The following is a 20,577-nucleotide window of genomic DNA, read 5'->3' on the forward strand; positions in this document are numbered from 1 at the left end:
ACCAGCACAATTGGCTCTAATTGTCACCTTTACGATTGTTTCAACAGCAATTTCTAGTTTGAATGGACCTGAAGATGGCATTACCTTCCTAGCAGTAGAGACAGTCCCTCCAGGACAGGACTGAGACACATTGGTGGGGCAATGTGGGGAAACTCACGTTGCTTATGTCCATGCTGTACCTGTTCAGTGGATAATCAGCTTCATTCTCCAGGGGTGCTTATCTAGCATCTTTCATAAGCCAGTTAATTGCAGATGGTGAACTTGATGGGATCTGATTCTTCAGAAATGCTTTTCAACCACAACTTCAGAAGTCAATTAAAGTTACAGGTGCTCAGCACCACTGAAAGTCAGGCCCAGCAATGAAATACTTTAAAAAAAAATAAGTAATTCTCACTTGAATGTCCAGGAATGTAGTCTGGTTCATTTTATTTTTTTAATAAAACAGCAATACAACTTAATAAGAGCTAACCACTGGGTTTTCACAAAACAAAGAGCAAATAAACAAGGCTGAATAGTACAATGAGGACTATGTTTTGTTTGTACAATGAAGAATTGTCTTTTTTTGTTGTTGTTGTTACATATAGCCAATACATAATTGTCTTTTATGTAGGAGAAAAATTCAAAACAATATTTGGTGCTGCTGAAAATGTAAAACTAGTTATTAAAAGAGCCTATTATTCTAGGAGGTATGGTAGATTCCCCTGTCTTTAACACTGAGTTCCAGCTTCCTTTCTAACCTCCTCCCTCACTCTTGTTCCGTTGCTGACCACTTTCCCAAACAAATTCCTTCTAAGATGAAATTTGCCAAGCTTGTCTCAGCCCAAGGTGAATTTTTCTTTAAAACATTAGAACAATGTCAGCTCATGCATACTGTAGTTATTCAAGAGTTTACACATATAGTGAAATGTGCTCAGGAGACTTAAAACAGCTGATGCTTCAAATGTGCCTGGTTTTGAAAATCTCACTACGATCTGAGATTTAAGCTGCGTTTTAAGAATATTGAGTATTTTTAAAACGGATAAGAAATGTTGTGAGAAAAACTTGGATCAAAATGGCAGCATTTGAAGAGTACTGATTTTCAGTGTTGTGGGTTTTTATCAGGTAGACAGAGAGACACAAACACGTGATATATGCCATATATATATATATATGTGTGTGTGTGTGTGTGTGTATAAAATGCTGACCTCCAATTTGTATGGTACAGTATCTATGCAATTACCTAATTTACCAGTAACTGATGGAAGATTCACAAAAGATACATATGGGCTGTATGGATATTAGTTGGCACAGCTGCTATTGGATAAATTAACCATTCACATCATGTTTAGCCAGCATGCTTTCTTTTTTCTCTTTTTTTTTTTTTTTTGAAAGAGAGAGAGAGAGATAATATTCATGTAAACTCTGAATTGAAAACAATTAAATCTCCTCCCACAGTAGCTGGTGACACTCTGACTACAGCTGACACAGGCTACTGAGGAAGGAATTTTATTACAAAGTGATGCTTTGGGAAAGGGGAAAAGATACTTACCAAAAAGGGGCTGCTTTTAGTTACTAGAGATATTCTCATATAGCTTAACATTATGTTAACTTTTTTTGTATTCATTTTACATTTAACTTAATCATATTAACTAAAATATATGGACTGAAACAAAAATATCTATTACGGTAATGAAACCATTTAGTGCAGATCTGAAGTAATATAGTATTCTCTATTTCCTAAAGATTCAGAATATATCAACCCAAGAATGAGTTTAATTGAAACATGAACATTTTAATAGCAAATGCCAACATTTACAAAATGAATTATATATGGTGCCAGCCATTCAGACCCAAAAATTAAGAGGTGCCCTCAGATGATACTAATGGTATTAGATGCTGAATGTAACTGTTTGTAATTACACCAGTGCATTCCAGATTAAAGATCTATATTAAGGAGCACTACAAGGGTGTGGGTCAGAAGAGGAAACTTTGTGGATTTATTGCTTTGTTAAATGAAACGTTATGTGCTTATCTTCTGTTAATCTATATTTACATGCTTATGCAATTAGCCCTCTATTCCATCAGCACAAAGTGGAAACAGACTGGTGATAGCGCAAGGCGGCTTTAGTGCACCATAAGACATCAACATAAACAGATTTCAAAACAGAGAGCATTGCTGTTGCAAACAGTTCTCTCTTTTATTATCGTTACTGCACTCTCTAGTTTTACTGGAAGTGTTCTGCTGCCAACTAATTACCAGAATGGCAAATGGCGTGGATCATTTTCTGCTGCATGCAGCTACAGAATTTCCAATTAGCTCAAAAATTTCTAGTGCCTGAATCTTGTTACAAAAAAAGGATAGGGGAGACGGGGATGGATAAACTTTAAATCAGGTTGTATTATATTTAGCAAACTGTTGATTTTATTTCTCTCCTATGGATGCTTCTGTATGATTTCAAAATGAAATACGGAGGTTAAATTTGCACCGTGTATTATGAAATTACATACAAAAAGGAAAAATGATGACTTGATATGACATGAAGCGATACGTCTTGGAAAACAAAATGAACTCTCTGAGGCAAATTCCCCACCTCAGTTTATAAATGCATCATGGACTCAAATTCATCAATTCTTTGTTTAGTGTTTCCTTTTCTGATCTTGCGGTAGGAGATTGTATTGTATCTAGAATAACTATGTCTGGAGATATCATTTTTTTTCCCTGAGCCTGGCTGCTCCTCAGGTTTCTCAGGCTGGAAGTTAAAACTGGGGCTGGTAGGAGGGCATTCCTCCCTGTTACTTTCTTGGTTCTTTAAAGGAGACTCCCCACCATTTTCTTTCTTGCTTTCTATCAACTGCACTTCCTCCTCCTCCTCCTCTTCCACATTCTCTCTTTCTTCTAATTGTGTATCAGCTTTATTTTGCTCCTTGGATTCAAGCATCCTCGCTTCTTCCTGGGCTCCTGCTGTCTGGAACTCCTCGGCCTCATTAGCATGAGTAGCTGTTTCTTCCTGAGGTTGCTCTGTGTTCCTTTCTTCCTGTCTAGTTATTTCACATTCTTTGGTGCTTACAGGAATAATCTCCTCACAGGGCCCTGTAGCAAAAACCAATTAGTTTCGGATAAAGTATGGGACAGGGATTTCTTATCCTGCAATATGTTAAAGTTGCATTTGAATTTTAGTCTGGATTTCCATAGCTTACATATGCAGATCCCCACCACCATGAAAGTGCAGGATAAACTGAGCAACCATTTTCCAGAACAGGACTATGCGTCAGGAGCTAACTACATCTTGAGGCTGGATTTTCTATCACCATGAACACTCAGATATGCCACCACACCTTCTTTGTTTATAACAACCTGCCCATTGGTGGGTTTTGTACCTAGAATAACTATTTGTACCAATTTGTGGTTTTTACCAGTGTCCTCCTCTATACCATAGAATCATAGAATATCAGGGTTGGAAGGGACCTCAGGAGGTCATCTAGTCCAACCCCCTGCTCAAAGCAGGACCGATCCCCAATTAAATCATCCCAGCCAGGGCTTTGTCAAGCCTGACCTTAAAAACTTCTAAGGAAGGAGATTCTACCACCTCCCTAGGTAACGCATTCCAGTGTTTCACCAACCTCCTAGTGAAAAAGTTTTTCCTAATATCCAACCTAAATCTCCCCCACTGCAACTTGAGACCATTACTCCTTGTTCTGTCATCTGCTACCACTGAGAACAGTCTAGAGCCATCCTCTTTGGAACCCCCTTTCAGGTAGTTGAAAGCAGCTATCAAATCCCCCCTCATTCTTCTCTTCCATAGACTAAACATCCCCAGTTCCCTCAGCTTCTCCTCATAAGTCATGTGTTCCAGTCCCCTAATCATTTTTGTTGCCCTCCGCTGGACTCTTTCCAATTTTTCCACATCCTTCTTGTATTGTACTGTGATGCAAATCATAACAACTTCCTTCTTCAAGGAGTGGTGTTTGTATGTACACACCTGCATACGACTATCTAGTTAAAATAAATGAACCACATGGTTCAAACCCCCCAACTGCATGCAGTACTCTCCCAAGTAACCTTGTGTTCATATTGTCTTCAATCACTTCAAACCCCAGCCCCTCCCTGTCCTATTGTCTCCTTCTAGTCTCAGTTTAGAGCGAGATTCTGCAAATTCTTATTACTAGGTATTAGTGCTCGCAGGCATCACTAATTGACATGAATGGGACCACAGCCAGAATTGGGCCCTTCAATTGTAAATTCTTTAGGGCACAGATCACGAACTTACTTGTTTTGCAAAGGGCTATGCACATCTATACCATTATAGATGTGATAAATAATATCAATTTGTGCGCCTTCATGATGTTGGAAAGTAATGGCTTGTGACATGATGTGACAGCATATCTAAATATAGTGAATGATTTGCCAAGGTTTGTTATGGCTAATGTAAATAATCAGTCTTAATGCAATATAAAGGTCCTGAAATCAAGATCTCAAAAGTCAGGAAATGTCAAAAAGTTAGAAAATTGAAAAGGGTGTCATGGGCCATAGTTTCTCTTTTAATGTCAACACGGTCACAATGTTAGGGTCAAATGGTGGGTCGGCTCCTGCATGGGAGTGCTGGGTGAGAAAGGGCACAGGGAGCCTTTCTACCCTCTCTCTAGGATGGGCATGCTGGCCTGCCATATTCTTCCAACAGTGCAAGGAACTAATGCAGCCCATGCTCTTATGAGGCAATCTTGTGCCATTAATATTGCATTAACATAACATGTATGGGGCAGAGGGAAGATTGCTGGATTTGTTTAGACTGGAGGTATGGGGTGGGGAGTTGTTTTGCTTTTTTGCATGTTTATTGTTACAGAAAAGATAATTCCAGAGCTATTTGGTTTGTGGCTTGAGCTGCCAAGCTCTACAGGCTTCATCAGCTAAGCTAGCACCAAAGTCAACCTCAATTATCTTGAGCATAGTTAACCAAAACTCTTGGGGCTAGATTCACAAAAAGACTTGGGTGCCTAACTGTCAGTTCAGACTCCTAAATCCCAGATTTCGGGGCTACTGATATTCACAAAAACCCAGCTCAGCTGCTACCTAACCCTGTAAGCACCTATACTCACTCAGCACCTACATTTCAACTGTACAAATTCCCTACGTGCCTAAATTTCTGTCTCTGGGCATGTGCACTGCTGTCTAGGTCTAGACATCTGAACGCCTAAGCTCCAGTGTGATTCACAAACTGAGGGAAGATACGTGCTCTACCGCCTAGCTCATCTGTAGGTCCCGATCCAGTAGGCATGCTCAGACGCTGCCTAACTCCACACAAAATGGCTGAAGTAGGACCACCTCTCTCATAACTTTTAGCCCAGAGGTAAGGTTACTCACCTGGCTTGTGGGAGAACTCTGATTCAAGTCCCCCCTCTGCCTGATGAGGAGAACAGGATTTGAACAGGAATTTGTCACCTCTCACATGAGCTCCTCAGTCACTGGGCTATGGGATATTCTGATGGGGGCAGCTTCAGTCTCCCCAGTTGAGGCTAGCTCACTTTGGCTAAATACTTTATGAGTAGGTGGCCAAAGAACGCAGGTGAGAATGACTTGATGGCCTGGTGTGTAGAGCACTCACCTAGGAGGTGGGAAACTTAGTATCTAGTCCCCTCACTCCAAATTATTTAGCCAAAGAGGAACAGCTTCACTACACAGCTAACGCCTGCTTGCTGTGTTCCCATCCTCCATTGTTCAGATAACAACCCCCTTAGTCTGTTCCACTGGACATTATATGCAGCAATCCGGACAGGGTTTCCAAGATAGTTGAACATGGAACCAGTGTGACATCACTTCCTTGCACAGTTGTTTGCCTCCACTGAGAGAAGGTTCTACCATCTTCTCCTGCAAAGTGTGTCACTCCACTCCTGGATCAAGAGTTACAAATGTGCTACAAATTCCCTCACCCACAACAAAGTGGCTGGCGGTACTTACAAGCTCAACAACATCGTGCTCAAACATTATTAAGCCTATTGCATTTGCAATCTCTTCCTGCTTCAACAAATGAGCTTGTAACCAAACAACTTTGCTGTGAGTGTTTTTTTAAAACCACAATATTTTTATAAGTGCACAGCTAACAGCTCGCCAGACTTTTCTGCTGCACATGCTCAGTCCTGTATATTCAAACCTATAGGATTTTGTTTTAAAACCATTTCTCCCTCAATACAGGCCATATTGTGATATCCTTACTTGTGTTGAGTACACTATATAGCGAGTATCCCCAAAAATGAGACTCACTGAAGAGAAAGATTTTAGGCAATGTGAGTAAGAGAGAACAATCCAGCCCTAAGGGCCAGATTCTCCTCTGCATTCCTGTTCTGCTCAGTTTAGGGAAGTGGGGGAGGAGAAAGTTTTAGAAAAAGAGTTATGACTCTAATCCTGTGGGTTGGTCTACAATGACACAGTCATGAGTTAGAGTCACCTCATGGTTTATACCTTTTAAATCTTTGGTATGGGACCTTCAGCCAATAAAGAATCAGAAAGTAATGTTCTTGATCATTCTCACCATTCTCAAGGAGGCACAGCAAAGATTTTATTCCATGAGTCATAACAAACCATTGTTCAGTAGATGCACGATATGTTATCTCTTCAGTTATGGACGTGTTACTGACAGACCAGACAGCATTGCATTCTAATCCTTGATTCTGTCAGACAATGCAGCTTAAAAGGAGCGAACACCGTTTCCCTTGTGGCCAGCTGTGGTGATTTAAGGCTGGATGTGGATCCCCAATTTGAAAGGGGGCTTTGCCATCTGGAGGAGACAACATCCTACATCTTCAGGCGTCGGCTCACACTGCAGATCCCTAGGCTGCATCGACTGGTTTTTATTTCATTCCCTCATCTAAGGCAAGCACAGCAAGCTGCACACTAATCAGCACAAAGACTTAGCAGCATTTTGCAGCAAGTAGGCTTTCTCTTACCCTATGAGAGGCTATAGGAAAGCACAGTGAGACCCCAGAAGTATGGAATCAAGCAGGAGTCCATCCTAGGGTTCTAGGAAATTTTGGTAGCTCTGGCCCCATTAACACATACTCTACTACTGGTTATCAGCACTTTAGCCTTCATCCATTCATAAGAGTAAGACCCTTCCAGGATAATGTTCTAAAAACAACTTAGACAATGTTTTCTTCATGGTATCAATGAGAGCAGACAGGCATTTTTCCAAATGTAATTTGCTTAAAAAAAGAAATTTAAAAAACAGAAGAAAAAAAAGACTAAAAAGACAAGAAAAGTGGGAGTTCCGGGAATAGCTTTTGGAATTAATATGAATTTTAAATGAATTGGATTAATATAAGTGAATATACAATTTGCTAATTTCTCCTTAGGAAATGGTGAGTTGTCATATGTTCACTGGTTTAGTGCAGACAATTGGTTCATCTACTCTGGTTTCTAACAGCAATTGTAACGTTGCCTACACTTGTTTCAAGGGAATAAAATCTTCAAGAAACACTATTTTTATACTTTGCCATTTGGGGAACCCCCACGTTGATCCCCACTCTAAATCAGTGTATGCCCTGAAATATGAGGCATTTTCTCTCAAAGAATCAGCAGAAATCAGAAGGTGGAGACATATTAGGTCATCTAGACCATATAATTCTGCCAGAGAAGGAGTAGTCCCTAGAACTAAGATAATGGAACTGTCTGTAGAAAAATATTCCTCAGTCTAATAGATTTCATCTTTGGGACATTTGCCTGATATTTAAAGTCATCTTATTTAGCTCCAAATATATGGTATTTTTATGTTTTTGTTATTTTTCCCATGCAAAACAGATATTACTAAAATCTGTGATCCTTACACCTATAAGGGAGAAATAAAAGATTTTCAAGAGAAAGGAAAATGAGTCCCAAGTTTCAGTGGGCTGTTCACTTAAGATTCAGCCTACCCTTCATTCATTCATTAAATGTGAGACATAAAGCTAAAACGAAATCTCAGTTAAGCACTGGTTTCTGTGTGCTGAAAGCCTCAATAACCTGGCTTTGAGGAGCATTCAGCAAAGAAATAAGTTTTAATTAACATTGCCTTTTTCCCCCCCCTGTGAAATCTTCTTGCTCCAATGGCCACAGTTAAAAAGTGGGCACTTGCTACTAATTACCACAGGGTGGTATCTGAGACACAGTTTCACACTTTCCCTTTATAATTAGAATAAGAAGCTACGTGGTAACTGTGTGGTGTCTATTACCCAATGCTGATATTTGAATAGTATCCACTGTTCTTCCTCTTTATGGTTCGGAAAGGATGTAACAGTATCTGGCATCATAAATACCAGGAATCTCATTAAAATTTGTGCAAGCCGTAGTATAGTGAGGTCACAGAATGATACATTCTGAGATATCATCAGTGAACCAGGAATTTCTGAAAGAATTTCAGAGGAGGGAAGGTAGAATAAAACAGAGGCTAGTTTAAAGTTATTTCTGTGTTGAATACTCCTCCCCCCCCCCCAGCATGGTGAAGGGGGACAATCAGCTCAGAAAGGAGTTATGGGGACTGATGATTTGCCCATCGTCATTGCCCTTTAAAGGTGAATTGTGTTGACAAAGAGTTGGGAGCTACTGGAAAATGTATCATTCATGCACTGTCTTTGCCATTAGGTCTTTCAGTGGGATGGTAGTAGATGTACCCACTGAGAATCTGAAATAAAGGGGAACTGCAAAGTGAATATCATCATTGTGTTTGTGCCATTTAGTGTTGAAAGATGGCCTCACCTCATGATCTCATACTATTAAAGCCCCTCCTCCCCCACTTCCCTTGTTTTGCCAGAGACTTTGGCAAGATTTTTGGAGGACCTAGATTGGTGATATCAAAGGAAGCTAACACCTCAGCAGATGGTCTCACAGCTAATTAGGAATGGCTTGTTGAAGCTTGCACGTTCCCTTCTACCTCAATGTCCCTGCCCCCTCACTTGAGATGAGAGAACTGCAACTCAGTTTCAGCCTCATGGAAGGTAACCCTCATTGGAGGCAGTGTAACTGGACTGGAAGTTAGGAGATCTACTTTCGATTCTACTTTTGATTTCCAGCTCCATTGCTGACCTGATGTGTGAATTTGTGCAAGTCACTTCATATTTCTGTACCTCTTTTTCTCTTCCCACCCTTTGTCTGTCTTGTCTACCTAGACTGCAGACTCTTCAGGGCAGGCTGTCACTCACCATGCATTTATACAGTATCTAGCTTAAGGGAAGCCTTATCACAGATGGGACCTTTAGGTACTACTGTAATACAAAAAATAATTAATACCACCACCACCCAGGTCCTCCAGAGATCTTACTCAAAATTGTCCCTCTAGCCAAAAAAGGAGGAAGTCAAGATCTGATATTTCTAAAGTAATAAAACAAACAGGAAAATAAACTTTCCATTATAAAAATAATCAGAGTTGGATTTTCTGCTTTGCAGAGATCATGGAAGTAGAGAATACTGACCCACCAGAAGAATGAAGAAAGACCTAAAGGAGGTCTCCATGACTGACAGGAAAATAGCTAGGGATCTTGGGGGAATGACTAAGAAGGACACTGGAAACTGAAATGAAGTAAGAGGATTGTTATGGGTGGATGGGGGAAGAAGAGGAATTTAACAGTATGGTCAAAGTATCCTTGCCTTGAGAAAGAGCTGTTAAAAGAGCCAATGCAACTGGGGTAGGTATTCTACAAGTAGCTCATATGGGGCCCAATCCTGTTCTTGTTAAAATCTACTGGTGTTTTGCCAATGAGGTCAATGGGAGAAGGATCAGGCCCTTATCAGGAACCAGGATTCTAATAAGCCTTGGGAATAAACTATATAGTGAGGGAGGCAAAACAGGCCCATTAGACCAGTTTTCCAACTATCTCACCCTCTTCCTACGCTGTATTTTTACAGTGCAACAGTGACATCCAGTCGCCAGCTGGATTAATCACAGGTAGTTTGTATATTCCCTTAAGACATATTCTATACTTGCTTCTCCCATTCAAAGGTGGCAGACTACATTTAGATGGGTATCTCCTATTTGTCCTATTTGGCACATCTCTATTTTAAATGACGCTCTGATGTTGCAACAAATGATCTATTCAACATTTTGCCTGTGGGGTCCTAAGTATTAATTAGGCTAAATTGGTTAGGTACTAAAAAGCTGCCTGCAATTTAGAGATAAAGTGCTTGTGGGTAGGCGTTGGGGAGAGGGGAGTCTGTGAAAAATTACTTACTAGGTTTTATTGTACACTTGTAAGGCAACACAGTTGGAATATAGATGTCACCTTAAGAAGGAAAAGCTTCCATCATGATTTCCTTTCTCAAAACCTATGGAGCTTCTATGAAATATAATGTAGACACTGATAAATGTTTATATATTGTTCCTTTCCTTAATCAAAGCCAGTGTAATTATCCTCAGATTCTGAGGCTACCATATTTGGTAGTATTTATTTATACAGCTTTTCTGCACCTATCCCTGAAAGTTCCATATAGTAATTCTCTCACTTGACTTTAACATTGATAAAACTGTGAAAAATATTTCAGAGTTATATTTCTATATTTTTCTAAATAGATCTATACTGCATTTGAGGAGGTGGTTACTATTCACATGCAAGCTGGTATGGAAAGAGCTGGAGATACTACATGAATGATATTACAGTTAGATGGGCTTATAAATGAAAAAGAAAGGTAACTATAGCAATCCCTTCTCTAAACATTATAATCAGATACGCTAATCCAGGCACGTTGTACCTTGCAGTACCAGTGGTGTTTTCTAAGGTTCAGCAGTGCTATAAATCATGAGTGACTTACTTCCCATTGCAGAATTAGGATTCGGATAAGTTTCCTAGCTTGTTATTTGGAAAAATAAATACCCATGCAATTGTTCTCTTCAAAAGCCATCCCTATGTTCATATGATCAGCAAAATACCACACATCAGACAGCATTTCTCATTACCTTCTCTTGATTTCTCTTCATCAGGTCTAGTGTTCTCGGAAGGGATGTCAGCTGATCCTTCCTCTAGAGTTGCATTGTTTTCCTCTTGTTTTTCTTTAGAAGACACAAAACAGTGAGAAAGTGACTAATGACGGGAGTAAGTAATAATGATGATGACTAGTTTTCATAGTTACATACTGTCACCTGTATATGATAAGTGGGAACTAAAAACTGCTTATCTCTTGAGCTCTTACTTCATCCTGCCATGCTTGTAGCAATACTGTAGACAGCTAATAATTTCTCTCTCTCATTGTTTCCATTCCTTGTTAGTTCAAATTTATATCTGATTGTGAATCACCTCTTATCATGGTTTATGTCTATACATGTGTGTGGAGTTTCTGATAACATGTAAATTACATTCCATTATTCATTATGCTGTATGTAAAATAAAGGATTGGGTTTTCTTCCCAAACAAATTGAAAAGAAGCAGTATTGTACTTTACCTTCGCATTGCTTCTCCCCATCGAGAGCACCACATATTGTGTTGTCCTCTACTGAATTCTTGTTATCCTCTTGATTTTCCTTTTTAAGTGGAGCTTCAGGACTGGTTTCTGCATTTTCACATGGAACTGTCCCAACAGATTTTGCTATTTCATCAATAATATCAATGACCTGCAGCTGAGTTTTTTCAGGTGGTACATTCCCATTGTACTCAAGTATGCTAGATGTAATTGGGACTTCTTCTGTCATGATTACTGTAGTGTCCAATTAATTCCTTTGGGTCGTACACTTCCACTGAAGTACCAGTATCCTACAACCACTGTAGAAAAAATAAGCTATACACCTTATTACCTTTCTCACTGTTCTCCCTCCCCCGCTTGAATAGTCAACAAGTTTCTCTTCTTCTGAAGGCGTTATAGCAAAGCAGAAAACAGAGTAACAATGTCAGGATTTGTCTAGGATTTGCCAGCAGTCCCCTTCTACAAAACTATCCAATCAGCACCTTGCTTGTTGCTTAGAGTCTTCCAGTTGCATAATTAAATGAACCATTTTAATTTACATAAACAAACAATCTGAAGCAACAAAGCTTTTGTGCTGGCATGCAGAGCGGGTCTTTCAGCATGTCAGCCCCATGGTAATAAACAGAGATTTTGTACTCTTATCACAATGGCTCTTTGTGCGTTTGCCTTGTAACAGGAGCAACAATTGTTCTAAATCTTTAAGCCATAGTGAGTGACCACCTTTATTCATATTAGTTATGTGTAACCAGCTTAACATTCCCAACCAGGTTTATGTTCCGGTAAACCTTGAAATGCTGTTGGTCAGACAATGGCTTCATTTTCTATTTGGTAAGAAATAAACTAGCTTGTTTTAAAAGTGCACATATTTTGCATACAATACAGTATAATGCCACTTTCTTTAGTACAGCATCACTCAGGCCAACTGTGTCCAAAAATGCTTTACAGAGATAGGGCTAAACCATGAGAGGTCTGGGCATTTAATTCAGTGGAAGCTTCAAGCACTCAGCATCTTTCAAGATTTTGCACTTCCAAATAAGACCAGAGAATTAAAATGAAAAACAACAGCAGCAGGACAGGCAAGAGGGACAGAAACATTTTGAGATGAGATTTGAAATGAGAAGGTGAGTCAATGAGGCAGAGAGCTCCAGATGACAGGATATTTCTAAGTGCTACCATGTGCAGTGGAAAAATGTCCAGTAGAACGAAGATAAAGTCTCCACAAACAGCATGGCTCGTAGTATAACATATCAACAATGTTTCCCCATTTTACCAATCCAAGTTTTAGTCCCAGCAACAATAATATTCCTTATGTTAAAGGAATATAATAGGGGCAGTGGCATGAGACTAATACGTACATCACTGATTATCAACCTGACCTACAAGCTAACTGAGTCTGAGAAATTTTTTCTAAGGTACAGTACTCACAAAGAATGAGTGAACTCATTGTTGTAGTTCACTGGGAAGCAATTGGCCAGTCCTGGGTGACAGAGGCATTTTTGCCCATAGCTGAACTTGTCCTCACAGTCTCTTCCACAAACCTAGCATCTGAAGCCAAGTTTACATAAGAATGAAATCTTCTACTTTAAATGTCTTTTCATAGCAGTACTGTTACACCCTGACACCCCAATATTCACCACTGTCGTGTAATTAGGATATGTCTTATACAAAGTATGCCTTGTGAGGTGTCATTCTAAATGTTTTGCTCTGCTAGACAGTAATAGCTCACTGGATTGTATGTGCTATCATCGTATGTGAAGTTATGAAGTTTGGCTACATATGTGTTGCTGAAACATGTCCTGAGGTTGAAAACAACCACAAGCAGCATTTCAGGTATGACAGTAAAAAGGTCAAACAATGTTAAGGGCTTACTGAGGAAATGCACACAAGCACAAGGATTACCCGAGGAACTGTGTACAATAGAAATCTCTCAGAGATAGCACTACACAATGGGAACTGTTTGACCCAGGTCACAGCAAAAGAGCTTTCCAGCAAGTGGGGAGAAGATAAAAAAGGGAGGAAATGACATGATGGAGGGTACCTCACTCTCCCTACAACAACACACCTGGAAACACCTGAGGAACAAAGACTGAATTGTGGGAAGTGATGGTCCCAGGCTAGAAGGATTTTAAGCCTGTGTATGGAAACCTGGGAAAGCCAAGGCAACTTGTGTCTTAAGAATCTGTCAGCCTGTTTATCACTCATGGTGAGAATTTGCTAATTTATATCTTACCTATGTAGTGTGTTAAGCTCATTTTGCGGTTTTTGTTTATTTACTAAAGTAATCTGCTTTGATCTATTTGCTATCCCTTATAATCACTTGAAATTTACTTTTTGTAGTTAATAAACGTATTTCTTGTTTATAACATAACCCAGTTTGTGCAATTCATATCTGTAGGGGGTAGGGGGCAAGGAGCTCTGCACCTCTCTCCACATTGAGGGAGAGGCTGAATTTTTATGAGCTTGCGCTGTGCAGATCTTTCTCTACAGTGCAAGACAGTAGTATCTTGGGTTTATCTCCCAAAAGGGGTGTGCACGTGAGTGCTGGGTGAGTACTCTCACACAGAGCTGACTTCAGTCTGTGTCTGCAGCTGGATGTGGCCCTTCCGGTGTGTGTGTGCTGCAAGAGGCCAGAGAGCCTAATTTGGCAAAACAGGAAGAGGGAATCAAGGCTGGTGGAGCAGGAGAGGCTCAGTGAAATCCCAGTAGATCAGGTGGTATCATAAAAATGAGTTTGGTGTAAATGATTTGTAATTGTTTTAACTTTTCATGAGAGATGGCTACAGTATAAAATCTTGAATGTGGGCATAGGTAGCTGTAAGGAAAGAAATTAGATACTTTGAAAATGGGTTGAGAGTGCAATAGGTCATTTAAAATCATACTCTGCTGTACCCCTGGAATTAAAAAGAACCTTCATGTTTGTTCAAATGGCCTCCTTAAACCAGTGCTCTAATTTATGGCAATGAAATGTGACATGTTCTTATTTGGCAGTCAATCTTGTTCCCAGTGCTTCTCTTAATGGGGCAACTCCACTGAACTGGAGGCAGAAATGGAGCTTACCTGAGCATCTCCAGTGTCTTGGTTTTCAAAGTATGCTGTCAGGAGAGCAGTACTTCTCTGTACTAATGGACGAAACTACAGGCATGTCTTCTTCTGCCCACCTTTTAACATTTGTTCATTGTGATTGGAAAGGAACTATAGAGGTGGCCTTCCTCTTTCTCTGTTCTCTTACAGGACATGCTACAAGAAAAAAAATATATCTTCAAAGCTCTACACCTATCATTTCTTGCAGCTGGGTCACACTGGTATCACTGTATTGGTATGGATGATGCCTGAGCTATGATAGGAAACACAGTGGCCTTGTCACTAGAATCCAGCCTTTTGCACCTCAAGATAACTGGGCACCTTGTTCAATTTGCTGGGAATAGTTGGCAGCAAAGAGGATCCTGGTGGAAGTGAGAAAAATATTTGATAGGGCTGTAAAAGTTGCAAGCTTTATAAAAGGGAAGCTCAGTGCATAACCTCTTCCCTATTTTATTTGAAGAAATGGGAACTTGACATCATAACCTCCTTTTCCACACCAAAGTTCAGTGGCTTCCACATGGCAAAATTTTGAATCATGTGCTTGAGCTCAGAGAAGAGGGAAGAGTTTTCCTGGCTCACTGTGGCTCTCCCCTGCCCCCCCGGCAGAATGCTTGCTTGACCAGTATTGGCTTGCTCCAGATGCTTCTAACCAGAACTGTGTTATAACATGGGTTTTCACCCTGGGGTCACAAACAGGAGTTAGAAGTTTACAATCACCTTTCCCATATTGCTAAATGGGAGGGAGTATTGGGGAGGGAGGTCCTGATATGGAAAAGGTTAAAAACCACTAATCTAATCTATCTCTAGGATGCCAGTCACCATGGTATTTAGCAACACTTCCGTTGCCAAGGGCTCCAGGGTATCTATAATAACCACAACTGGTCAGAGGACTACAGGTTTGTGTCTGATAGAAATAATGGCCAGCCCAGCAGCACAGTGTGCCATTTCATTAGAAACACGACTGGCATCTTTGTAGTATCCTACATTTTTTATTAGAGCAACAGGTTTGATATTAGGAATGAGCACCCATATCTGATTCAACAAGAATTGACCCAAACTTTTGTCCCAGTTTTCAACCAAAAACAAAAACCTTTTTCTAGGTTTCTAAAAGTTCTAGGAAGCCCTTTTACTCCTTCTCTAACTGACTGCAAAACTCCTATCCTTACTGAAATCCAACCTCGTGGCTTAGTATTTCCTGTATATTTTTATTATTAATTATTTTTATTATTATTATTTTCAGCAGTGCTGGTAGTGACCTCTGTAGTTAAGGTTGCCTAACACTTGCCATTTTACAGCCATTTTTCACTTGCTCAGATCTTTGCAAACTTTAGCTGTTTGGGCTGAAATTTTCCCGCGCTGGCTGTCTGCCCCAGGCTGATTTTGTAAGTTTCAACAAAAATAGGTCAGCCTTTTCCAAGAATGAAGTTTGGGGAAAATATGTTGTTTTGCCCATGTTAAACAAAGCTTATAACCATTTCATGGAGACGCTTTAGCAACTCCATGATTTGGAACAGGGACGTGAAATTTGACATGGGAATTGCCCTATTGTCTGGAATGTGTCTTTTTCTGTCCCAAATTTAACCAAATTATAAGTCTCTAAAAAAAAAATAACAGTTTTCCCATGCTCAGAAAAGATTTATTAGAAGCTGGCAGTTCAATTCTCCAAAAATTCCACTCGCATTGAGCATACCTCCTCGCCACACATCTCCCATGTGCCAACCATGTGTATATGCACATCCCCATAGAACGAATGAGCCTGCACCACTTAAGACATTGAGGGGCCTAGCAAGATCTCCCCTGCAATTGCCTCTCATGGATGCCAGAGGCTGCTGTGTCACTGGACACCAGAACTGAAAGCACAGAAATCGTCTCCTCAGTGCATTGAGTGTCAGAATCCTGGCAGCCTGACTCAAATGTAGAGAGGTTGGAGGTAAGGGAGCCAAGGATAGGCAGGGGGGTGTCAGAGGCACAGTGGGAAAGGAACAGGAGTTGTGGAGGGGGAATAGGAGCCAATGGCAGAACAGAGGCAGGCGATGGGTGAGAGGGAAAATATGAACAGGAAGGTCTCCATAACTTCTCTCCATAACTTGGAATTGAACCCAGGAGTCCTGAATCTCAACATTCTTCTGCTGTCAGAAAATAACTGTGAACTCACTGGAAAAATGTGCGTTTCTTCCCCTCTACTTTCTGTTTTGTTCAGTTAGCTTTTTTATAAAATAGGGAATTATATTTTACAACTACTTTAAAAGAACGTTAAGTTGCAAAGTTGAGCACTCAAAACTTAGGAAGTGCTAGAATTAAAGTTGTCCATGCAACCTTAATTTGGCCCCCTTGTATGCATGCATACAGTGTTTAATTACATGATCACATATTGTTGTTTCCTCTGGACGCTTGCCTCAATCAGTGCACACTGCCTCATGGGTGGAGCTCACGAAATGACTCAGGGTTGTGTAGTGAAATAGGGTGGTGTCTGTAGGACCCCTGCTTCGTTTGTTACAGAAATTGGAAGGTGTGCAAGGAATGAGACAGAGAAAGGATGATCTTGTGATTAAGACATTTGAATGCCACTCTGGAGAATTGGATTCTGTCCCTGCCTCTACCACAGAGTTCCTATGTGATGCTTGGAAATTACCTTACACCAAAATTTTCACAAGTGGCCACCAACTGTGTTCCTCATTCTCTGGGTGCCTGTAGTGTATAGGAATTGGATAATATCCCTGCAAATAGTTTGGGAGCCCTCTAGTGGGCCTCCCTGTCTTTCACTGCAGAAGCCATCAGATCCTAACAGAGGGTACCATGACCATAGCTAGGCCTTGAATGTTGGACATAGTTAGTAAGCATGGTTATTTGGAATGCAACTTTACTTTCTTCATATTCTTAATGATGCATAGAGAGCTAAGAAATAGCAGTGCCCAACTTGAGACACTTGGGGTCTGATTTTCAGAAGTGCTGAGGAATGACTACTACTGCAAATGAAGTCAAAGGTGTGTACTTTAAACATAAAGTGCCTATAAAAATGCATGGTACTTTGAAAAATTAGGCCTTAGGTGTCTTCAGTTGGGCACCGAAGATTATGGATTACTTATGGCAATTTTCTCCTTAATCTCTCTGTTCCTGATCTCTAAAATACGGATAATATCACCATTTTACTGCACAGAGTTGTGACGAAGATATATGCTTTGATGTTTGTGAAGCACTCACATTCTACAGTGATAAGTGCCATACAAAACCCAGGAGGAAATTAATAATTCTGTCTTTGGCCCAGAGCCACGTTTACAGTATGCAATACTACATCATCACAGAGTCACTTTATAACTGTATCCTTGCTATGTGCTCAATGAAAAAGTGAGTATCTGAGTGTTCACTATGGACAATTCATACAGTGTATGCATTTCCTTAATTATAAAACCAGTTAGAAAGAAAGAAAGAAAGAAAGAAAGAAAGAAAGAAAGAAAGAAAGAAAGAAAGAAAGAAAGAAAGAAAGAAAGAAAGAAAGAAAGAAAGAAAGAAAGAAAGAAAGAAAGAAAGAAAGAAAGAAAGGAGTTTGGTGGGGCTTGTCTAGCTAAATTTCCAAAACCATTTGAAAGTTCACCCATCGCTACTTGTCACCAGTCTGACTAATAGCAAAAGGATACTATCCCACACTATTATCCTGGATTTGTGTCAGGAAGACACTGTTCTCATTCAAAGAACAAATTCTTCAGCTTCCTCTTTCATGTCCTCCCAGACAAAGCAATGACAAGATCATATTTTAACCTTCCCAGCTAAAGCATTTATTGCAGCACCTCTTAAATCTATTCAGCATTGCACTGTCGTTCTTTGTGAACCATTGAAAAGAGAAAAGGAGGACTTGTGGCACCTTAGAGACTAACAAATTTATTTGAGCATAAGCTTTCATGAGCTACAGCTCACTTCATCGGATGCATGCAGTGGAAAATACAGTGGGGAGATTTTATATACACAGAGAACATAAAACAATGGTGTTACCATACACACTGTAAGGAGAGTGATCAGGTAAGGTGAGCTATTACCAGCAGGAGAGCGGGGCCGTGGGGAGGGAAAGGGAAGGAACCTTTTGTAGTGATAATCAAGGTGGGTCATTTAATTGAAAAGAGAAACTCCAGTTCCAGCTGGAGTTAAAACATTCAGCATTAAGGGCCCATTCTGACAAGGTGCTCATCCCTCTCTGCTCCTATGGACGTCAGCCAAGACTGAGGGAACACAGCACAATTCAGGAAGCTCTCAGAACTTTAAAGGGATAGTTCCCAAGAGCTTGTCTACATCCCAAAGGTTTCCAGGATAGTTAAAGCCGCACAATGCCCCCCTTCTCTCTCTCTCTCACACACACACACACACATGAGGATAACCAGTCATACTGGTGCAAAGGTGCCTTATACTGGTATTGTTTATGCTTGTATGGAAAAGGGAATAAGTCACACTGGCATAAGGCACCTTTATACTGGTATAACCGTAGCCACTAAGGGTCGTACTAGTATAACTAGTTTGGTAAGAAATCACAGCTCAAACCGACATAGTTATACTGGTACAAAAGGTATGTGTACAAGGTGAACACCAAGGTAAGCTAAGAGCTCTTCACTTTCCTTTGCAGTGTTGTTGTAGCCATGTTGATCCCAGGATATGAGACACACAAGGTGGATGAGGGAATATCTTTTTTTGAACCAACTTGTGTTGATGGACAGTACAAGCTTTCAAAACTCTTGAAAGAGCTCTGTGTAGCTCAAAAGCTTGTACATCCACCAACAGAAGTCAGTCCAATAAAAGATATTACCTCACGTTACCTACTTTGTCTCTCTTCATTTTCCTTTCATCTATCGAGGTGAGCCTAAAGAAGCTGGCCTCTAGCTGACCTAGCAGGATCTGTGGTAAGCTTGCCTCAGTACTTAAACTGGCAATTTGACTTAATGGGAAAGCCATTCTCCACCTTGAAACCAATCTGCTTTCTTTGCTCGTAAATATTTCTTTTCCAGTCAATGACATTTGAAATAGAAAAGACTTTCCCATCTCCAGCTTATGCAGGATTGTTCCCTACAGTACATTCCCTAGTATTTAGTTCAGCCTGGATTTAAAGGTCCCATGCAATAGGGATGCCATTTTGTGTTTCTTGCAAAAGGCTATTGTAGCACATTTAGCTATTTACTAGTGCCACTTGTTGGTGGCAACATTAATTCTGCTTTATTCACATTTCCCCGAATTAGACTATTGTATGAAAACCCTGTTTGAATGATCTCTGTTTACATTTAAATCTTTTTACACCCATCATTTTCTACTGGGAGTTTTTACCATAGGTGTATTTTGAATCTATTTGTTTACTTCAGAAATAGTCCCCACACTATGTCAGGTACTAGGACACTATGGGAATCTGAAAGTGGTACTCTTTCAGCTACTAACATAAAGCCAATCCTTAGAGTGGTATTAATACAAACTCCTTTCAGGGATATTAAAATTAATCAGAAGGATATTTTGGCTAATTCTTTGATACCTGATTACGATTAATTCCCCCCGCCCCAGCCCAATTTCTGGTTTTTGTGATAGGTTCTTAAAAGCAGCTCTTCAGTGAATCTCTCTAGGTTTTAAAGATCTTGCATGTTACCGCACATGCCTCATCTGTGTTTGCTGAATATACCCTGGGAAAATGAGGAGAAGAGAAATAGCACCACTTTTTAAGTGAATCAGGGACATCTGTTGTATCATTCCTATCTGTACGTCCATAGGTTCAGTTTGTGTTCAGGGGATTTTCCTGTCTTGGTTCAGTGATCCCTGATCTTGGCTCCACAAAGCCCAAATATTAAGAAATAACAATGCACAGTGTACATCAGATAGTCATCCTTAGCTCTTCATCCATCCCTCAACAAGAGATCCACCAGTCTCCCAGTTTAATCCTTATTTTCTCTCAACCCCCAACCTGCCTACGGCCCATCCCTTGCCAATTCACTCACTAATCCAAAAGAGATCTACTTGTATCTGCCCACCTCCCATCAGAAGTGCCCAATCTACAGCCTCACCAGCTCCATCCCTGACCTTCCTTCCCCCACTTCCCACCATGACACTGGACTGCAACTTCTGGTCACAAGCTGAGGGTGTGG

General features: G+C 40.3%; 2 protein-coding genes across 2 annotated transcripts in view; one reads left to right on the forward strand and one right to left on the reverse strand.

The window, feature by feature from the left end:
- Positions 1 to 10,557, forward strand: part of GALNT5 (polypeptide N-acetylgalactosaminyltransferase 5) — a 50,490-nt gene extending 39,933 nt beyond the window's left edge. The window contains exon 11 of the transcript XR_012154260.2: positions 10,509 to 10,557. The gene's annotated coding sequence lies outside the window, so the exon portion shown is untranslated. The remainder of the gene's footprint in view (positions 1 to 10,508) is intronic.
- Positions 457 to 11,782, reverse strand: ERMN (ermin). Its single transcript, XM_073305522.1, has 3 exons — positions 11,375 to 11,782; positions 10,893 to 10,985; positions 457 to 3,070 (listed from the first exon to the last, which is right to left on the reverse strand). Exons 1-3 carry the CDS (start codon positions 11,619 to 11,621, stop codon positions 2,577 to 2,579), a joined length of 834 nt encoding a protein of 277 aa, XP_073161623.1. The 5' UTR covers positions 11,622 to 11,782; the 3' UTR covers positions 457 to 2,576.
- Between the last annotated feature and the right edge of the window lie 8,795 nt (positions 11,783 to 20,577).

This window comes from Lepidochelys kempii, chromosome 11 (genome assembly GCF_965140285.1).
Source record: "Lepidochelys kempii isolate rLepKem1 chromosome 11, rLepKem1.hap1, whole genome shotgun sequence".
Taxonomy (NCBI): domain Eukaryota; kingdom Metazoa; phylum Chordata; order Testudines; family Cheloniidae; genus Lepidochelys; species Lepidochelys kempii.